The sequence below is a fragment of the Heliangelus exortis genome, chromosome 12 (genome assembly GCF_036169615.1).
Source record: "Heliangelus exortis chromosome 12, bHelExo1.hap1, whole genome shotgun sequence".
In the NCBI taxonomy this organism is placed as follows: Eukaryota; Metazoa; Chordata; class Aves; order Apodiformes; family Trochilidae; genus Heliangelus; species Heliangelus exortis.
In genome coordinates this window covers 5537840-5551364 of record NC_092433.1, presented here as the reverse complement: position 1 = coordinate 5551364, position 13525 = coordinate 5537840, and the positions used below count along the sequence as shown (strand labels likewise).

General features: G+C 62.9%; 3 protein-coding genes across 3 annotated transcripts in view; 1 reads left to right on the top strand and 2 right to left on the bottom strand.

The window, feature by feature from the left end:
* Nucleotides 1–73: 73 nt before the first annotated feature.
* On the top strand, nucleotides 74–1931 carry CYB561D2 (cytochrome b561 family member D2). The gene is made up of 3 exons (XM_071755670.1): nucleotides 74–246; nucleotides 329–366; nucleotides 558–1931. The coding sequence occupies exons 1-3, from the start codon at nucleotides 120–122 to the stop codon at nucleotides 1059–1061; spliced, it is 669 nt and encodes a 222-aa protein (XP_071611771.1). The 5' UTR covers nucleotides 74–119; the 3' UTR covers nucleotides 1062–1931.
* A 187-nt stretch (nucleotides 1932–2118) lies between these two features.
* Nucleotides 2119–5023, bottom strand: TMEM115 (transmembrane protein 115). Its single transcript, XM_071755666.1, has 2 exons — nucleotides 4025–5023; nucleotides 2119–3330 (listed from the first exon to the last, which is right to left on the bottom strand). Exons 1-2 carry the CDS (start codon nucleotides 4876–4878, stop codon nucleotides 3132–3134), a joined length of 1053 nt encoding a protein of 350 aa, XP_071611767.1. The 5' UTR covers nucleotides 4879–5023; the 3' UTR covers nucleotides 2119–3131.
* Nucleotides 5024–7272: 2249 nt separating this feature from the next.
* CACNA2D2 (calcium voltage-gated channel auxiliary subunit alpha2delta 2) overlaps nucleotides 7273–13525 on the bottom strand; it is a 199169-nt gene continuing 192916 nt past the window's right edge. Inside the window, exons 24-38 of the mRNA XM_071755640.1 lie at nucleotides 11951–12048; nucleotides 11645–11735; nucleotides 11436–11498; nucleotides 11224–11327; nucleotides 11041–11139; nucleotides 10852–10946; nucleotides 10543–10590; nucleotides 10059–10130; nucleotides 9740–9892; nucleotides 9568–9620; nucleotides 9407–9462; nucleotides 9185–9308; nucleotides 8642–8751; nucleotides 8361–8449; nucleotides 7273–7812 (exon numbers count right to left, since the gene is read on the bottom strand). Of these exons, the coding sequence (XP_071611741.1) occupies nucleotides 7684–7812; nucleotides 8361–8449; nucleotides 8642–8751; nucleotides 9185–9308; nucleotides 9407–9462; nucleotides 9568–9620; nucleotides 9740–9892; nucleotides 10059–10130; nucleotides 10543–10590; nucleotides 10852–10946; nucleotides 11041–11139; nucleotides 11224–11327; nucleotides 11436–11498; nucleotides 11645–11735; nucleotides 11951–12048 (1384 nt within the window). The 3' untranslated portion in view covers nucleotides 7273–7683. The remainder of the gene's footprint in view (nucleotides 7813–8360; nucleotides 8450–8641; nucleotides 8752–9184; nucleotides 9309–9406; nucleotides 9463–9567; nucleotides 9621–9739; nucleotides 9893–10058; nucleotides 10131–10542; nucleotides 10591–10851; nucleotides 10947–11040; nucleotides 11140–11223; nucleotides 11328–11435; nucleotides 11499–11644; nucleotides 11736–11950; nucleotides 12049–13525) is intronic.

Here is a 13525-nt window from a genome sequence, read left to right as displayed (position 1 = left end):
GGGGGCGGGTCCTATCGCGGATTGACAGCCCTCCTGGGCCAATAGGCGGCCCGGCCGCGGCCCGGCCTCTGTTGGCGGCCGTGTCGGCGGCCCCCCCATCCTCCCCCCCCCAGGCCGCCATGGCCCTGACGGCCGAGACCGAGTCCCGGCTGTACCGCTCTCTCCGCGCCGCCGCCGGCGCCACCGCCCATCTCGTGGCTCTGGGCTTCCCCACCGCCGTGGCCGTGCTGGCGCGGCCCGGATCCAGTGAGTGTCGGGGTGAAGCCGGGGGGTCGGGGCGGGCCGGGCCTCCCCTCAGCTCACCTCAGCGCTTGCCCTTCCCTTGCAGGCCTCTTCTCCTGGCACCCGCTGCTCATGGCCCTCGCGGTAAGTCCCGCCGCCACGGTTACCGGGACACCCCCCCCGATCACCCCGGGGAGGGGCTCTGCTGGCGGGGAGCCCCCGGCGCAAGGGAACGAGGCCCCTCTGCTCCCCCCCGGCTGGCGGGATGCTGAGCTCCGGGGAGGCGGAGGGGAGGGGGGCGACCGGTGCCGACCCCCTGCCCCCCTGTCTCCCAGTTCTCGTTCCTGATGACGGAAGCGCTGCTGGTGTTTTCCCCGGAGACCTCGCCCCTCCGCTCCTTCTCCCGCAAAGTCAAGGTGCGGGTGCACTGGGCCCTGCAGCTGCTGGCCCTCCTCTGTGCCCTCCTGGGGCTGGGCATCATCACCTACAACAAGCACCTGAACGGCAAGGCACACTTTGTCACCTGGCACGGCCTGACGGGGCTGCTGACCGTGCTGTACACCGGCGGGCAGTGCACGGGGGGAGTGCTGCTGCTCTACCCCAAGCTGATGAAGAACTGGACGCTGGCCAAGCTCAAGTTGTACCACGCCACCTCGGGGTTGGTGGGCTACCTGCTGGGCTGTGCCAGCCTGATGCTGGGCATGTGCTCTCTGTGGTTCACCGCCTCGGTGACCAGCGTCACCTGGTACCTTGCCATGCTGTGTCCCCTTCTCACCAGCCTGGTTATCATGAACCAGGTGAGCAACGCTTACCTGTACCGCAAGCGGAGCCAGCACTGAGGGTCTGGGGGTCTCCTCGGTACTAGATTTGTCCCTACTCATCTCTCATTAGTCCTGGATTGTCTGTAGTGTCTCGTCCCCACAGAGTGGCTTGGGTGTGTGTCACCTGCCCACCTCCTGCCTGCTTTGGTGGGGACGTTTCCCAGCACAGGTAAAGCTGCTGGTCCCTGCAGCAGCTTGGTGCTCGGTGCTGGGAACCAGAGGGTTCACTCAGGACTCCTGCTCCTCTTCCCTTCCCACCCAGAGCTGTTGTGTTCCTGGTGAGGAGGGCAGGGAGTCCCCGCTCGCCCAGGAGGCTGCAGTGGGCACCACGCTGCCTCTCCTGCCACAGAGGCAGCTTGGCCAGTGAAGGCGCTGGGCACGGTTTTGGCTTCAGCCACTGGAGGGCTGAAGTGGGGTGGCAGCACCCATGGTGCCTGTCCCCATGGGGCAGGGCTCTCTGGGACCAGTGCAGTCAGCCCTGACCAACAGCTTTGGGTCCAGGTGCCCAGCTCCACGCACAAATCTCTCCCTTAGGCTGGGGCAGTGAAGCTTCAGCCTGTTGGGATGTGGGGGCCATTTTACAGAGCAGTTACAGAGCTGGGCTGGAAAGGGGCAGCCTGCGAAGGCTCTGAGGGGCTCAGGGAACAGAACTTGGGGGGGAAACTCTCGAGCCAACCTGCAGCACAACCCTTGGGAAGGCAGAAAGGAGCCCCCTCACTTTGCCAGCACAGCAGCCTGCCTGCCTTCCAGCCCTCACAGGCACTCGCAGCAGCTCCTCCTCAGCATGGATCCTGCTCTAGGCAGGGCTGGAGAGCTGGGAGCAGCTCCCGGCTGGGAAATTCCTCTGTATCCAGAGCTTTTACTCAATAAAAATTTCAGGCAGCTACAGTGTGACAAGTCCTGTTTCCTGTCCAGTAGGCCTTTGGGGTGTGGGCAGATGTCCCATATCCCCCCCAGATTCACCCCCTCCTGCTTGCAAAGCATTTATCTCACCTGCTGAGAGCAACTAGGAAGAAACCCCCTCCCCAGCCCCTGGGGGCTGCTCTGTGCCCCTTGCCCTGCTGCGGGAGCCAACTCTTTCAAAGAGCTCTTTATTGATAAACGAAGTGTTTGTTTGTTTGTTTTTTCCCCAGCTGACAAAACCTTCTCATGTGGTCCTTTAAAAAAATAATTGTGACACCATTGGCCTACAGCCTGGGCTGGGGACTGCCTGGGGGGGTGGGAGGGGTGTCAGGAACTGTGAGGAGGCTGTCACAGGAAGCATCCTCTCCATCCACAAACAAAATTAAAAAAAAAAAAAAAAAAAAAAAAAAAAAAAAAAGCCCATCAACACAGAGGAAAAGAGAAGGGGGAGCCCAGATTCTACCCGCAGAAAAGGAAACCTGCTGCTGGGGGGGAGCAATGAGAGCCCCACCCTAAAAATAAATTCCAGCTACTAGTGTAATCTGACACACGGATTGCCCAGGAGTTGCCAAGAGCACTGGCTCCCCATGGGTGGGAGAAGAGAGACACCCCCCAAGCACTGCCCAGGGCTTGTGGTGCTGGACCACTACCAAACGGGGCTTGGTAGCCCCCTCCTGCCCAGCAGCAGCCTGTCCCCTGCCTGGCAAACCTCTCCCCAGTCAGGGCGAGCTCCTGCTGGGGCAGGGGAGGCTCCACAAGGGAAAGGGGTTCGGAAAAGGAACCCACGGGCCCTCCCATTCCCTCAGTTAGGGACAGAACTACCTTTGGAACAGGGAATAAGCACTGAGTGCTCCTGCCAGGCCCCAGCGTGGAGAAGAGGTGAGGAAGCTCCTGGCTGGGCCGGTGCAGCAGCCTGGGGGGGGCAGGGATCAGCCCCACGTCCCCCTCCCAGGGGGAAAAACCCGATGTTCACGTCCCAACCTGCACCAGGGGGAGCAGCTGGAGGAACCCCCGTCCTTGCTGCAGTGTCACTGTCCTGGGAACCCGGTGCTGACCGCGAGCGGCAACGAAGCGTTGGAATGAGTTCTCCCGCCCCCTGCTTCTGCCGTGGGAGGAGTCCCGAGCGTCCCGGGACACGGCGGGGTCAGCAGCTCTCCGACGGAGGCGGGACGGGGAGGGGGGCGGTCACAGCTGGGACGGGGCATCCTGGAAGGTGATGAGGCTGGATTCCGGGCCGGCACCCGGCCCCCCCGCACCGGCATCGGGCAGCAGCGGGCTGTCAGCCTTTGCTCCCGCCTCCTCCTCCTCATCCTCCATGCTGGGCCAGGCCGACTGGTCCTCCACACGCTTCAGCCGCTCGTTCAGGGCCTTCAGGGCCAGCTGCCTGCGGGGTGAGAGCAGACAGGCGGGTTAGCTCCGGGTCTGACGGGCGGGGCTCCACGGGGCTTGGTCCCGGGGCTTTTTCCCGGCAGGAGAAGATTCGGCAGCGCTAGAGACAACCCTGGGACCGCCCCGCAGAAATCCACTCCCGCTGCCAGACTGAGCGTGACACCCAGTTCCGATGACACACGCTGCACTCCGGGGCTGTCAGGTGGCACATGGGCCGCCCCGGAGACGGGGGAGGAGAGGTGTAAAACAGGGTGGGGGAAAGCGGAGTGCCAGCGCCTCCTCCAGACCTTCCTGCCGGGTCTTGGGGAGGCCAATGCCAGGCGTTTGGTGCTGACTCAGCGCCTTTCCCCGTCCCACGATGACAGGTACGGGGGGCTGGCACCTCCCCAAAAGGCCACCGTCCCCCTAACCTCAAACCCTGTCTGCCCCTTCTCCCAGGATCTCCTCCTTCCTCCTCTGCACTTCCACCGCATTTAGAAGAATGGGACCCCATCCCACCAGCCCCACGAAATACTCCCCTCCCCGCCTCTCCATCACGGAGGGCAGCCCCCCCACAGACCCCTGGAGATGACACCCCCCGCTCCCTTAGCGTCCCGCACCCAAACGTCCCCGCTACTCCTCTTTAGATTTTAAACACGGCCCTGGCTGCCCGGTGCACACAATCCCCGCAGACGCGGGACGAGCGGTACCTTCTCCTCTCGGCGTCCTGGGGGTCGGTCCCCGGCAGGCTGATGGTGATGGAGGAGGGGGCGCCCACGTCGTAGCGTTTGACTGTCTTGCGGCAAACCTTCACCTTCACCAGGACGCTGTGCACCAGGTTGGCCACCAGACCCACTACGGGCTGCAGGATCTCAGGGAAGAAAGTGGCGAAGGCGAAGTGGTCAGACATGTCTCCGCGGCCTCTACTGTGCCGCTGGTAGAAACGGAGATAAACCCAGCTGGAGAGGAGCCCGAAGCCGTACGAGGCCAGTACATTGCTCTCGACGAGGGCGGCGAGCCGCAGTAAAGCCAGAAGCAGGAGCAGGAGCATGGGGACAGCCTTCATTCTGACCTGGGGCACCTTCAGGACGGTGCTGTCCCCCATCGTCTGCTTGAGGGCCACCAGGACTCCGCCGAGGAAGCCCAGCCCGCCGTGGATGCGGACAGCAAACAGGTAGGCGAGGTGGAAAGTGGCCACGTAGGTGAGGAAGTAGGCCAGGGCCCCCAGGAGCCCCACCGAGACGTTCACCACCGCGAAGAAGACCAGGAGCTCCAGGGCTCCCCAGAGGGGCTCCAGCAGCCGGCCGGCCGCCCCCAGCGTGGCCAGGCTGGCCACCAGCCCCCAGGCCCGCTCCTCCACCAGCCCCTGCGTCACCAGCGTCCAGACCCAGAAGTTGGGGGGCAGGAGGTAGCCGGGGGTCACGCCCAAACCGTAGGCCGTGTCCAGGCCGAAGGAGACCAGGTAGAGCAGCACGACGGCGGCGCTCAGCGCCTTCACCACCACGCTGGTGCCGGCCAACGCCGCCAAGAAGTGCTGCCGGGCCACCGGCAGGTACCGCCGCATCTTCGGCCCCGCCGGCGGGACGGGGCTGCCCCGCGGGGGCTACAGCGCCCGGCCCACCCCCCGCCGGGGCCCGCTCCGCCGCAGGCCAGGCCGCGCTGGGCCCCGCTGCTGGGCCAGGCCGGGCGCGGACAAACAGCGGATCCGCGCATGCGCCGGGCCGCGCCGGGAGGGCCCCGGGGCGGGGAGGGCGGGTGCCGCCGCGGGGCATGCCGGGAGTTGTAGTCCAGGTGGCACTGCCCGCCACTGGGGGGGGGCACGGGAACACAGAGGCGGGAAAGGCGTGGGGAACACAGGTATGGGGGGGCAGTTATGGGGACCTGGACACGGGGAGAGGCACAAACCTTGGTGGGGGGCAGTGTGGACAAGTGGGCTGGGCATGGGTGGGGGGGACACTCGGGGACATGGATCCCACGGGACATGGATGTGGGGACACAGACACGATAGGGAGGGTGTGGAAACGAGGACGGGGGGGACAGAGTCCTGAGGGGACACAGGGATCGGAGGAGCTTGGAGAGCCTTCACGGGGGGGGGCTGAGTCCCTGCTGACCCACAGCCCCTCCTGTACAGCCTGGGGGAGGCTGTGCATGGAGCTCTGCCTGTGCCCCTGCCTCTTACCCCTGCCTGTGCCCCTGCCTGTGCCCCTGCCTGTGCCCCTGCCTCTTACCCCTGCCTGTGCCCCTGCCTCTACCCCTGCCCCTTCCTCTCCCCATGCCGGTGAATCGCTACCCGCATCCCTGCCCATCAGCCTCTCGGCAGAGGTGCGGGCAGGGTGAAGGCAGCAGGGAACACCCCAATGTCCTGCCCGCCCTCCCCCCGGCCCTGCCCACATCCCCGGGAATGACGCAGCCACCGCCTGTGAAGTGAAAATATGAACATTATTTAATAACTGAGTCTCTGTAATAAACCATTTGAAAATATTTTACAAGGAGTCACACGCACGATATCTTACAAATTGTCTTTTTTGTTGTTGCTTTTTTTTTTTTTTTTTTGTTTTCCAACTCTTCTGTACAAAAAAAAAAAAAAAAAAAAAAAAAAAAATTAAACCCAAAGAAATTAAAAATAAATTAAAGAAAATCAATTAAAAACCCAACGCCTTTGAATGAGCAGAGAGAAGCTTTCCAGGGGAGGGGGGGGGGAACGTGGCAGGACGTGTCCCCGGCAGGATGGGGAGACCCAGAGCCACGCTGCCCCATCATCTCATTGGTTTTTAACTTAAAATAGACTATATATGTATATATTTATAGGTATGTATAGTGGTGGGTTTCTGGCAGAGCACCTAACTAGACTACAGAGGTACACACACTCCCGGTAACACAGAGCCATCTGTTCAAACACGGTTCCCAGAGACAGTAACCAAACACACACTGAAAAAGCTACAAGCAGAATGACCATTAATTAACCCCAGCACTAATTAGTGCCTGGCGCCCTCCCCAGCCACCCCGCGGGGTGGCCACGCCGAGGGGGCTCCCCGGGCCCTGTTGGATGGGGTGGCCCTGAGCAGGGTGCCCCAGGGGGGTGAGGGTCCCTGGGGCTGCCTGCCTGGGCAGGGACCCCGGCACTGCCGGGAGCAGTGGGGGGCATCGGGGAGGGGGGGGGAGGGCGGGAAGGCCCCCCCAGGGTATCATGGATGGGCACCTGCACCCGTGGCACCTCTCCCAGCTGGGCTGTTGGGGTGCAGGTGCCACTCGGTTCCCTCCTTGGCATCCAGCGTTTTGGCTGGGGGGGGGATGGCACCCCCACCCCAGTGTCCCGGTGTGATCCTCAGCACCTCGGGGTACCCCAAATCTGTGTGCCCGCAGCCAGTGCCTGGGGGGGCAGTTCCCCCCCACCGCTGCCTGCAGCCCCCACGCCGGAGCCCCGAGGGACGGCCTGGCACATCCCTTGTGGGGACACGTGGCACCTGCTGCGGGGGACGTGAGGGACACATGGCACAGCCCATGTGGGGACAGGCCACACGTCCCTCTGGCCAGCACGGTTTCTTTGGCAGGGAGGCTGAGGGGCAGGGAGGGCTGGGGAGCGGGCAGGATTTCACAGTGATCTGCAGAACGGAAAAGAAACAAAATACACTTTTTCTTTTTTTTTTTTTTTTTTTTCTTTTTTTTTTTTCTTCTCCTCCCCTCCTTTTCCCCCACCGATATCTGTGCCCAAGAACTCAGGAGAGCGGCTGAGCCCAGAGCAGCGACGGGGGCTCCATCCTGCCCCGGTGCTGCCTGCCCCCACCTCACCCCTGCCCGCAGCCCCCTGAGCCCCCAGGGATGCTGCAGGTCTGCCACGCACACCCGGGGGGCTGGTACCCACTGGAACAAATAATACTGACCCGCACAGTCAAGTCCTTTTTTTTTTTTTTTTCCCCTTTGTTTTTCTCCCCCGCCCCCTTTTTTTTTTTTTTCTTTCTTCTTTTTTTTTTTTTTTTTTTTTTTCTTTTCTATTTTTTTCCCCACGTGTCCTCATTGCTGACAATAAACACCGCCGTTCTCCAGGTGAAAAATGTTGGAAACTCGATGTAGAAAGATCTGGATTAAAATCTTCAGGCTAAAAAAATAGGCGAGGTGGATGTGGGGTGGGGATGGGGGTGTGGCGGGCACCGACGCCGCTTTCCGAGTCCCAGCGGCCGGGAGGGCACCAGCCCGGCCCCCGCTCTGCCGGGGAGCCCCTGCCCGCACCCCGACTCTTCTTTGGCTGCGGCATGGCCGGGGGTCCCCGGGATGGCAGAGGAAGGGACGTCGCTCCCGCTCCACCGGGCCGGGGAGGGAGATGGAGATGGAGCTTGAAAGAAAAGAGAGCTGGCGGGGACGGCCGGGGGGGCTAAAGGCAGGCGGCCGGGGGCAGCGGGTGCCGGCTGGAGCTGGAGTAGAGGAGCAGCAGCTGCAGGGAGAGCAGGACCCCCAGGGAGGGGGCGAAGGAAGCCCCTCGGCCACAGTCTGAGGTATCTTCCTGGGGGGGGGGGGACAAAGGGAGAAGGGCTGTGGAGCATCTCCCGTGGTGCCTCTGCATCCCATTGCCCTGGCAGGGGCACCCGGGACACCCCGCTGTGCCTCCTGCCCCGTGGCAGTGCCCCTGGGGACACCCCATGGTGATGCTCCCTTTGGGACTCCCCGGCACAGCCCCTGGGATGGTGTTGCTCCCCTCGGGACCACCACAGCTCTATTCCCCCCCAGGAGGTCACCCCACAATATTGCTCTCAATGGCTCTGACCTTCCTGGGAAGAACTCCAAGGATCTCCTAACCCCCCAGGTCCTATGGCTCTGCTCCCCCCAAAGGCACACTCCATGGCATTGCTCCCCCAAGGTCATCCCATAGCTCTATTCCCCCGTAAGAGGGGCAACCACCCCTACAATCCCCCTCTGATGATCCTCCATGGCTCTGCCCCCCTCTCCAGGGGCACCCACTGCCCCAGGCCCACCCCCAGGAAGACTTTCCTGCTGCCCAGGGCCCCCCCACAGCTCTGCTCCCCCCCCTGTGCCCCTCTGTACCCCACATACTGTTGCATTGTAGTCGAAGCAGATGTGGGGGCCTTTCCGGTACCGGGGCCTGTCCACCAGCTCACACTGGTTGGGGTCCCTCGGGGGGGCTTTGCAGGTCAAGGAAACCACCAGGGACAGGGCAACAGGGGCCTGTGGAGTGCCCCACGGCCACCCCAAGCCCCTCTGGCAGCAGGCCACCTCCCTCCACCCCTGCAGCTCCCAGCTTCACAATCCCCCATCCCCCCAACCCTCTGCCACCCCATCCTGGGGGGGACATGGCTTGGGCCACCAAAGGATACCTCTTACCTCTGCCTGCAGCAGCTTGACAGACTCACACTGGCTGCAGAGGGGCTTGTCAGCCACCACGAAGAGGAGGTTGGTGTTGGCCAGCCTCTGGGCGTGGAAGAGCCTGGGGGTGCAATGGCAGCAGGGACCCTGATCACCCCGTGCCCTGTTTTCCTCCCCCCCAACCCCCAGTGCCACTTTCGACAGCAGGTGGCTTTGGGGAGGCTGAGCTGATGGGGCATTTCCATCCCTGTTCCCATCCCTATCTCCATCCCCATCCCCTCTCATCCCCATTTCCAACCCCATCCCTGTTCCGATGTCCAACCCAATCCCCGTGCCAAGGGGCTGCCCAGGGAACCAGCACCAATGTGCTTGCAGGGCTCGGTCCCACCTGGAGAAGTGCTGGGGACATCACTGTCATCCCACAGCCCACAGGGACACTAACATTGCAGTCTGCCCACCCTGTCTGGGCACTGCAGGCATCTCCCAGGAAGGTGGCTGCATGGGGTCCTGGCAAAGGCAGCCTCAGGGGTGTCCCCAACCCTGCCCAGACCTACCTGGAGCAGTTGCCACAGTCAATGATGGCATTGTAGGTGGCGTTGACCGTGCTGAAGTAGTACTGTGTCTGCTTCATGATGCAGCTTGTCTCCCTGGCCTCCATGCCGTCCCCTGCCACCTCCTCTGTGCCAGCACAGTGAGGTGGGACAGGGGACACAGACCTCCTGTCACCCCCCTACCTCCCCTGCCCACCCCCCAGCCCAGGCTACCCAGGGACTCACCCGTCTGGAACCAGCTGCTGTAGGTAAGGCCATATAGGAACTGCTGGAAAAGGGACCTGGGGAAGGAGAATATGGCCACGTCAGCTGTCCCAGCCCTAGGGACATGCTGGTGTCACCCCTCAACATAAATGTCCCCCAGGAGGGGATGCAGTGGGTCTCACCAGGCTGCAGCTGAGGTCCACCAGGCGAGGTTCAGGAGATCAGCCACAGTGGGCTGTGGGCAAAGAGGGGGGCGGTGAGCCAGCGGGTCCATCTCAGGGGTACATGGGGACAACCCTGTGGGTCCCCAAGCTCCCGGACCACCTGGAAGCCACCATCCCCGTGGATGCTCACCACGAAGACGCCGCGGGGCGCAGCCCCCGTGTTGCTCTGGGCCTCGGGGGCACAGACGGACTGGAAGTCATAGGACTCCTTGCGGGTGTAGAAGGAGTTGTTGTAGAGGGCAGACATCAGGTTGGCATCCACCTCGCTGAAGAACTTGCCCACCTGGGATGGGGACATGAAGTCTGCACTCAAACAACACCTTGCCCGGGGCTCTCCCCTGGCAGGGACTCTAGTGTGGGCTGTGTCACACCACAGGTGACATGAGCTCAGAGGTCTCAGCTCCCCACTGGCATCCCACCCCGAGAGCTGTCACACAGGCACCGCTCACCTGGTACCAGTGGTCCTCTTGGTTGGAAAGCACCAGGAAGCCCCCATCGTCGATAAGGACGCAGATGAGGTCCTGGGGAAGGAGGGCAGTGTCACCCACTCTGTGGCCATGCCCAGGGCAAAGCAAGGACAGGCAGGGTGGGGGGTCAGGCAGGGGGGCCAGCACAACGCTCCCAAGCCTGGGGGGCTGCTCAGGGGCGTCTTGTTGTCAGGAGCACTTGTGTCGGGTGCAGGGAGCAGGAACCACCACCCACCCTGGGGGGTTTACCAGCCCCCTTGGGGAGGGTCCACAGTCCAGGGGGCAACCCCAGGGGCACTGTCCCTGTAAGGGGGATTGGGGGCTGACCAAGCCCTGGAAGCAGCAAGGGGACAAGGTGGGGACATTCAACCAGACAGCTCCAGCTGGGTGGGCAGAGGACGAGGAGCCCTCACAGCCACCCCCTGACTGCTGTGCCCCGCTGCTCCCCCCCCTGCCCACCACCCACCTTATTGTTGGCCTCACAGTCCATCTCGCAGCTGGTGGAGGGGTCGCACTGTCAGGCAAACCAGGGCAGAGGGAGAGGTCAGCAGGACATTCCTACTGCCCAGAGCTGTCCTCTGGGCCAGGAGAGGACATGCAGGGTGATGACCCCAGGGGATGGGGATGGGTGCCCCAATCAGGGTGGAGGTACAAGCCCAGTAGAGCCATGGGCACTGTGCCCTGGAAGCACTCTCCAGCCATATCCCCACCCAGCAGAGCTCCCTCCCTGTCCCTGTTCTGTCTCCATGCCATGCCAGTGCCATGGGGGACGTACCCGACGGGCTCCCAGTTGGTCACGGTCTGTCCGGTTGCTTGCCAGCACTTTGAACTTCTCAGCCCAGGCCTCCAAGTCCAACTTCACCCCCACCACTGGGGTAGTGGGGAGACAGGGTCAGCTCTGTCTCAGAGGGGATGACAAGGGGACCCCCCAGCCTGGTGACAGACCACCCAGCCCCCTGCCTACCTGCTGGCTTCAGTGTCTTGCCCCCAATGCTGAGCTCCACAGCTGTGCTCACCAGGATCCCAATGGTGTTGTTCTCCAGGTCCAGGCCCCGGTAGCCAGCTGCAGAGGGCAGAGTGGCATCAGGGGACACACAGGACCAGCAGCAGTCTGTGCCAGCCCCCAGCATTCCCAGCCAGTACCCACCATCCCGGTAGGGTGGCTTGAAGATGTAGCCCTTGTTGTCCAGGCTCCTCCGGTAGAAGCTGGCGTTGAAGGGCTCTGGTTCCTCCTCCCAGTCATCAGCAGCCCTGGGGGGAACAGCCACAGCCACGGATGTCACTCAGCTCCAGTCCCACCAGAGATGGCCCAGCAGGAGCAGTGTGTCACCCCATGGGGCCTGGCACATGGAAACTCACTTGTTGGGGAAGACGCGGGTGATGCCCCCGTCAGTGGCTGCGAAGACAGCCAGGAGACTGTACCTGCAAGGAGAGGGGACAGGCACACCAGGCATCAGAGGGTGTTGCTTTGCCCCTGTCCCATCCCCATAGCCCATCTTAGCTCCACGACCCCCCTTTTCTGTCCCCAGCCAGTGCTGCCCATCCCAGGCCAGTTTGCCCCCACCTACGTGTTGAGGTCCTGGTCCCTCCAGACCTTCTCCACCAGCTGCTGCGTGATGCCTGTGTCCAGGATCAGGTTGTGCAGGAGGAAGTTGTCACCTGGGGAGGAAGATGGAGAGGGAGCAGGTGGGGGACAGCCCTACAGGGGCCACCCATGACTCTCTACCCTGTCCCAGCACTGCCACCTGCTCCGCAGTGGTTCTGGGGACCCCAGCCCCAACATGGTTCCCTCCTTGCCCCACCTCCCTTCATCTCCCCATCCCCTGCAACCCCAACTCCCCCAGCCCCCCCACCAGCCGCCTGTGACTACTCACACTGCTTGGAATCTGGGGTCACCTTTTCCATGAGGGCAATAAAGTTTTCCAGGAACTCGGTGTTGTTATCCGACAAGTCGAGGTCTTTGCAATACTCTCTGGGGTTTGGGGGACAAGGTTTGACATTCGCGAGGATGGAAAAGGCAAGGTCAGAGTTCTCCCCTGGGGACGGTGGGGCAGGTGCCAGCTGTGCCGCCAGCACCCAGGGACACGATGGTGGCGATGTGCCACCACTCCTGCCAGCGTCACCCCGTGGGAGCAGCTGGCTGTGGGCATCTCTGTGACCCAGCCCACTGCTGCCAGCACTGCTGCCAGCTCGGCCACCACACCAGTCACCGGGTCTGTCGCTGCCACGGGCACCGCGGTGCTGTCGCCGCTGCCAGGGACAGGTTTGACAGATCCCAGTTTGCCCAGAGCGGTGCAACCCCGAGCCTGGCTCTCCCCATACTGGTGGGGCTACTGGTGGGACAGGGCCCCTGTGCCACCGTACTTACCTGGGGGCCACGCAGGTGTTGCTGTGCCCACCCTGCCCTGAGGCACCCCGGGGGGTGGGGGTTTGCCTCAGGAGCCCCCACACCAGCGTTCGGCAGCCGTATCCGTGCCCTTGGTGCAGGTAGTTGGGTGCTGGGCGAGGCCTGGCTGGCAGAGGTGGGTGCTTGCCCACGGCCATTGCTGGCCCTGAGCCCCTCCTGGGACAGGCACCGTGAGGTTGCCACGTCCCCCATCTGGTCTGGGGCCACCCGTAGTGCAGATCTCCATCCCCACTGATGCTGGGGACAGATGTAACCCTGCCAGCCACCACGAGGCTCTAACCTGTCAGTGCCACCCTGGGGTGCCAAGAGTCCCCCCGGCTCAGAAGCACAGCTGCAGGTGGTGCTGGGGGGCTCAGGGCTCCCCCTGCTCCTGGTCCCCTCTGCTGAGCTCCTGACTCTACCCAAAACCTCGTTGAAAAGGACAAACGCCAGAGCAGAGGGTGGCAGGGAGTATGCCCACAGGGCAGCCCAAGGAGCTGGGGCACCCTGTCCAGCCTGTCCCAGCCCCCCAGCCCCTGCTCAGGGGGAGCAGACACCTAAATATCTACCCCGGCACGCACAGATACAGGTACTCACACACCCACGGGGGAGGGGGACATACGGTTTCTGAAAATTTCCAGTGGCCTGCGGGCACAGCGGTGCTGATGGCAGATCATACAGTCACCCTGGGTGCTGGGCACCCCCCCAGCACGTGGCTTCACCCCCCGGGCTGGCACCCATCGCAGGGAGGATGCTGATGGAGCAGCTCGGGGGGGGGCACCGAAGGGGTACCCCTCTTTTTCAAGGCCTGCTTTTCTATCCACTAGCAACAGGGCCCCACACTGGACACTGACCCTACCACTGCAGCGAGGGGCAGACTCATTCCTCAGGACGTGGGCTCAGGCTTCACCACTGTATGTATCCCCTTAGCCACAGATTTGGGTCATTTTTCTAATAAACGGGTTTTTCTGTTTCTCACCAACACTCTGCTTTGGCTCCCGTATTTCCTGCACCTCACCCCTGCTGCCCTGTGCCTTGCCTGGGCACCAAGGGCTCCCCCAAA

What these genes read in the sequence shown, in the direction of transcription:
- TMEM115 (XM_071755666.1), bottom strand. Translation starts at nt 4,878, where the DNA reads ATGCGGCGGTACCTGCCGGTGGCCCGGCAGCACTTCTTGGCGGCGTTG. An exon ending in CAGGACGCCGAGAGGAGAAG is followed by an intron (nt 3,331 to 4,024) that starts GTACCGCTCGTC and finishes CTCACCCCGCAG; the next exon opens with GCAGCTGGCCCTGAAGGCCC.
- CYB561D2 (XM_071755670.1), top strand. Translation starts at nt 120, where the DNA reads ATGGCCCTGACGGCCGAGACCGAGTCCCGGCTGTACCGCTCTCTCCGC. An exon ending in GCTGGCGCGGCCCGGATCCA is followed by an intron (nt 247 to 328) that starts GTGAGTGTCGGG and finishes CTTCCCTTGCAG; the next exon opens with GCCTCTTCTCCTGGCACCCG. An exon ending in CGCTGCTCATGGCCCTCGCG is followed by an intron (nt 367 to 557) that starts GTAAGTCCCGCC and finishes CCTGTCTCCCAG; the next exon opens with TTCTCGTTCCTGATGACGGA.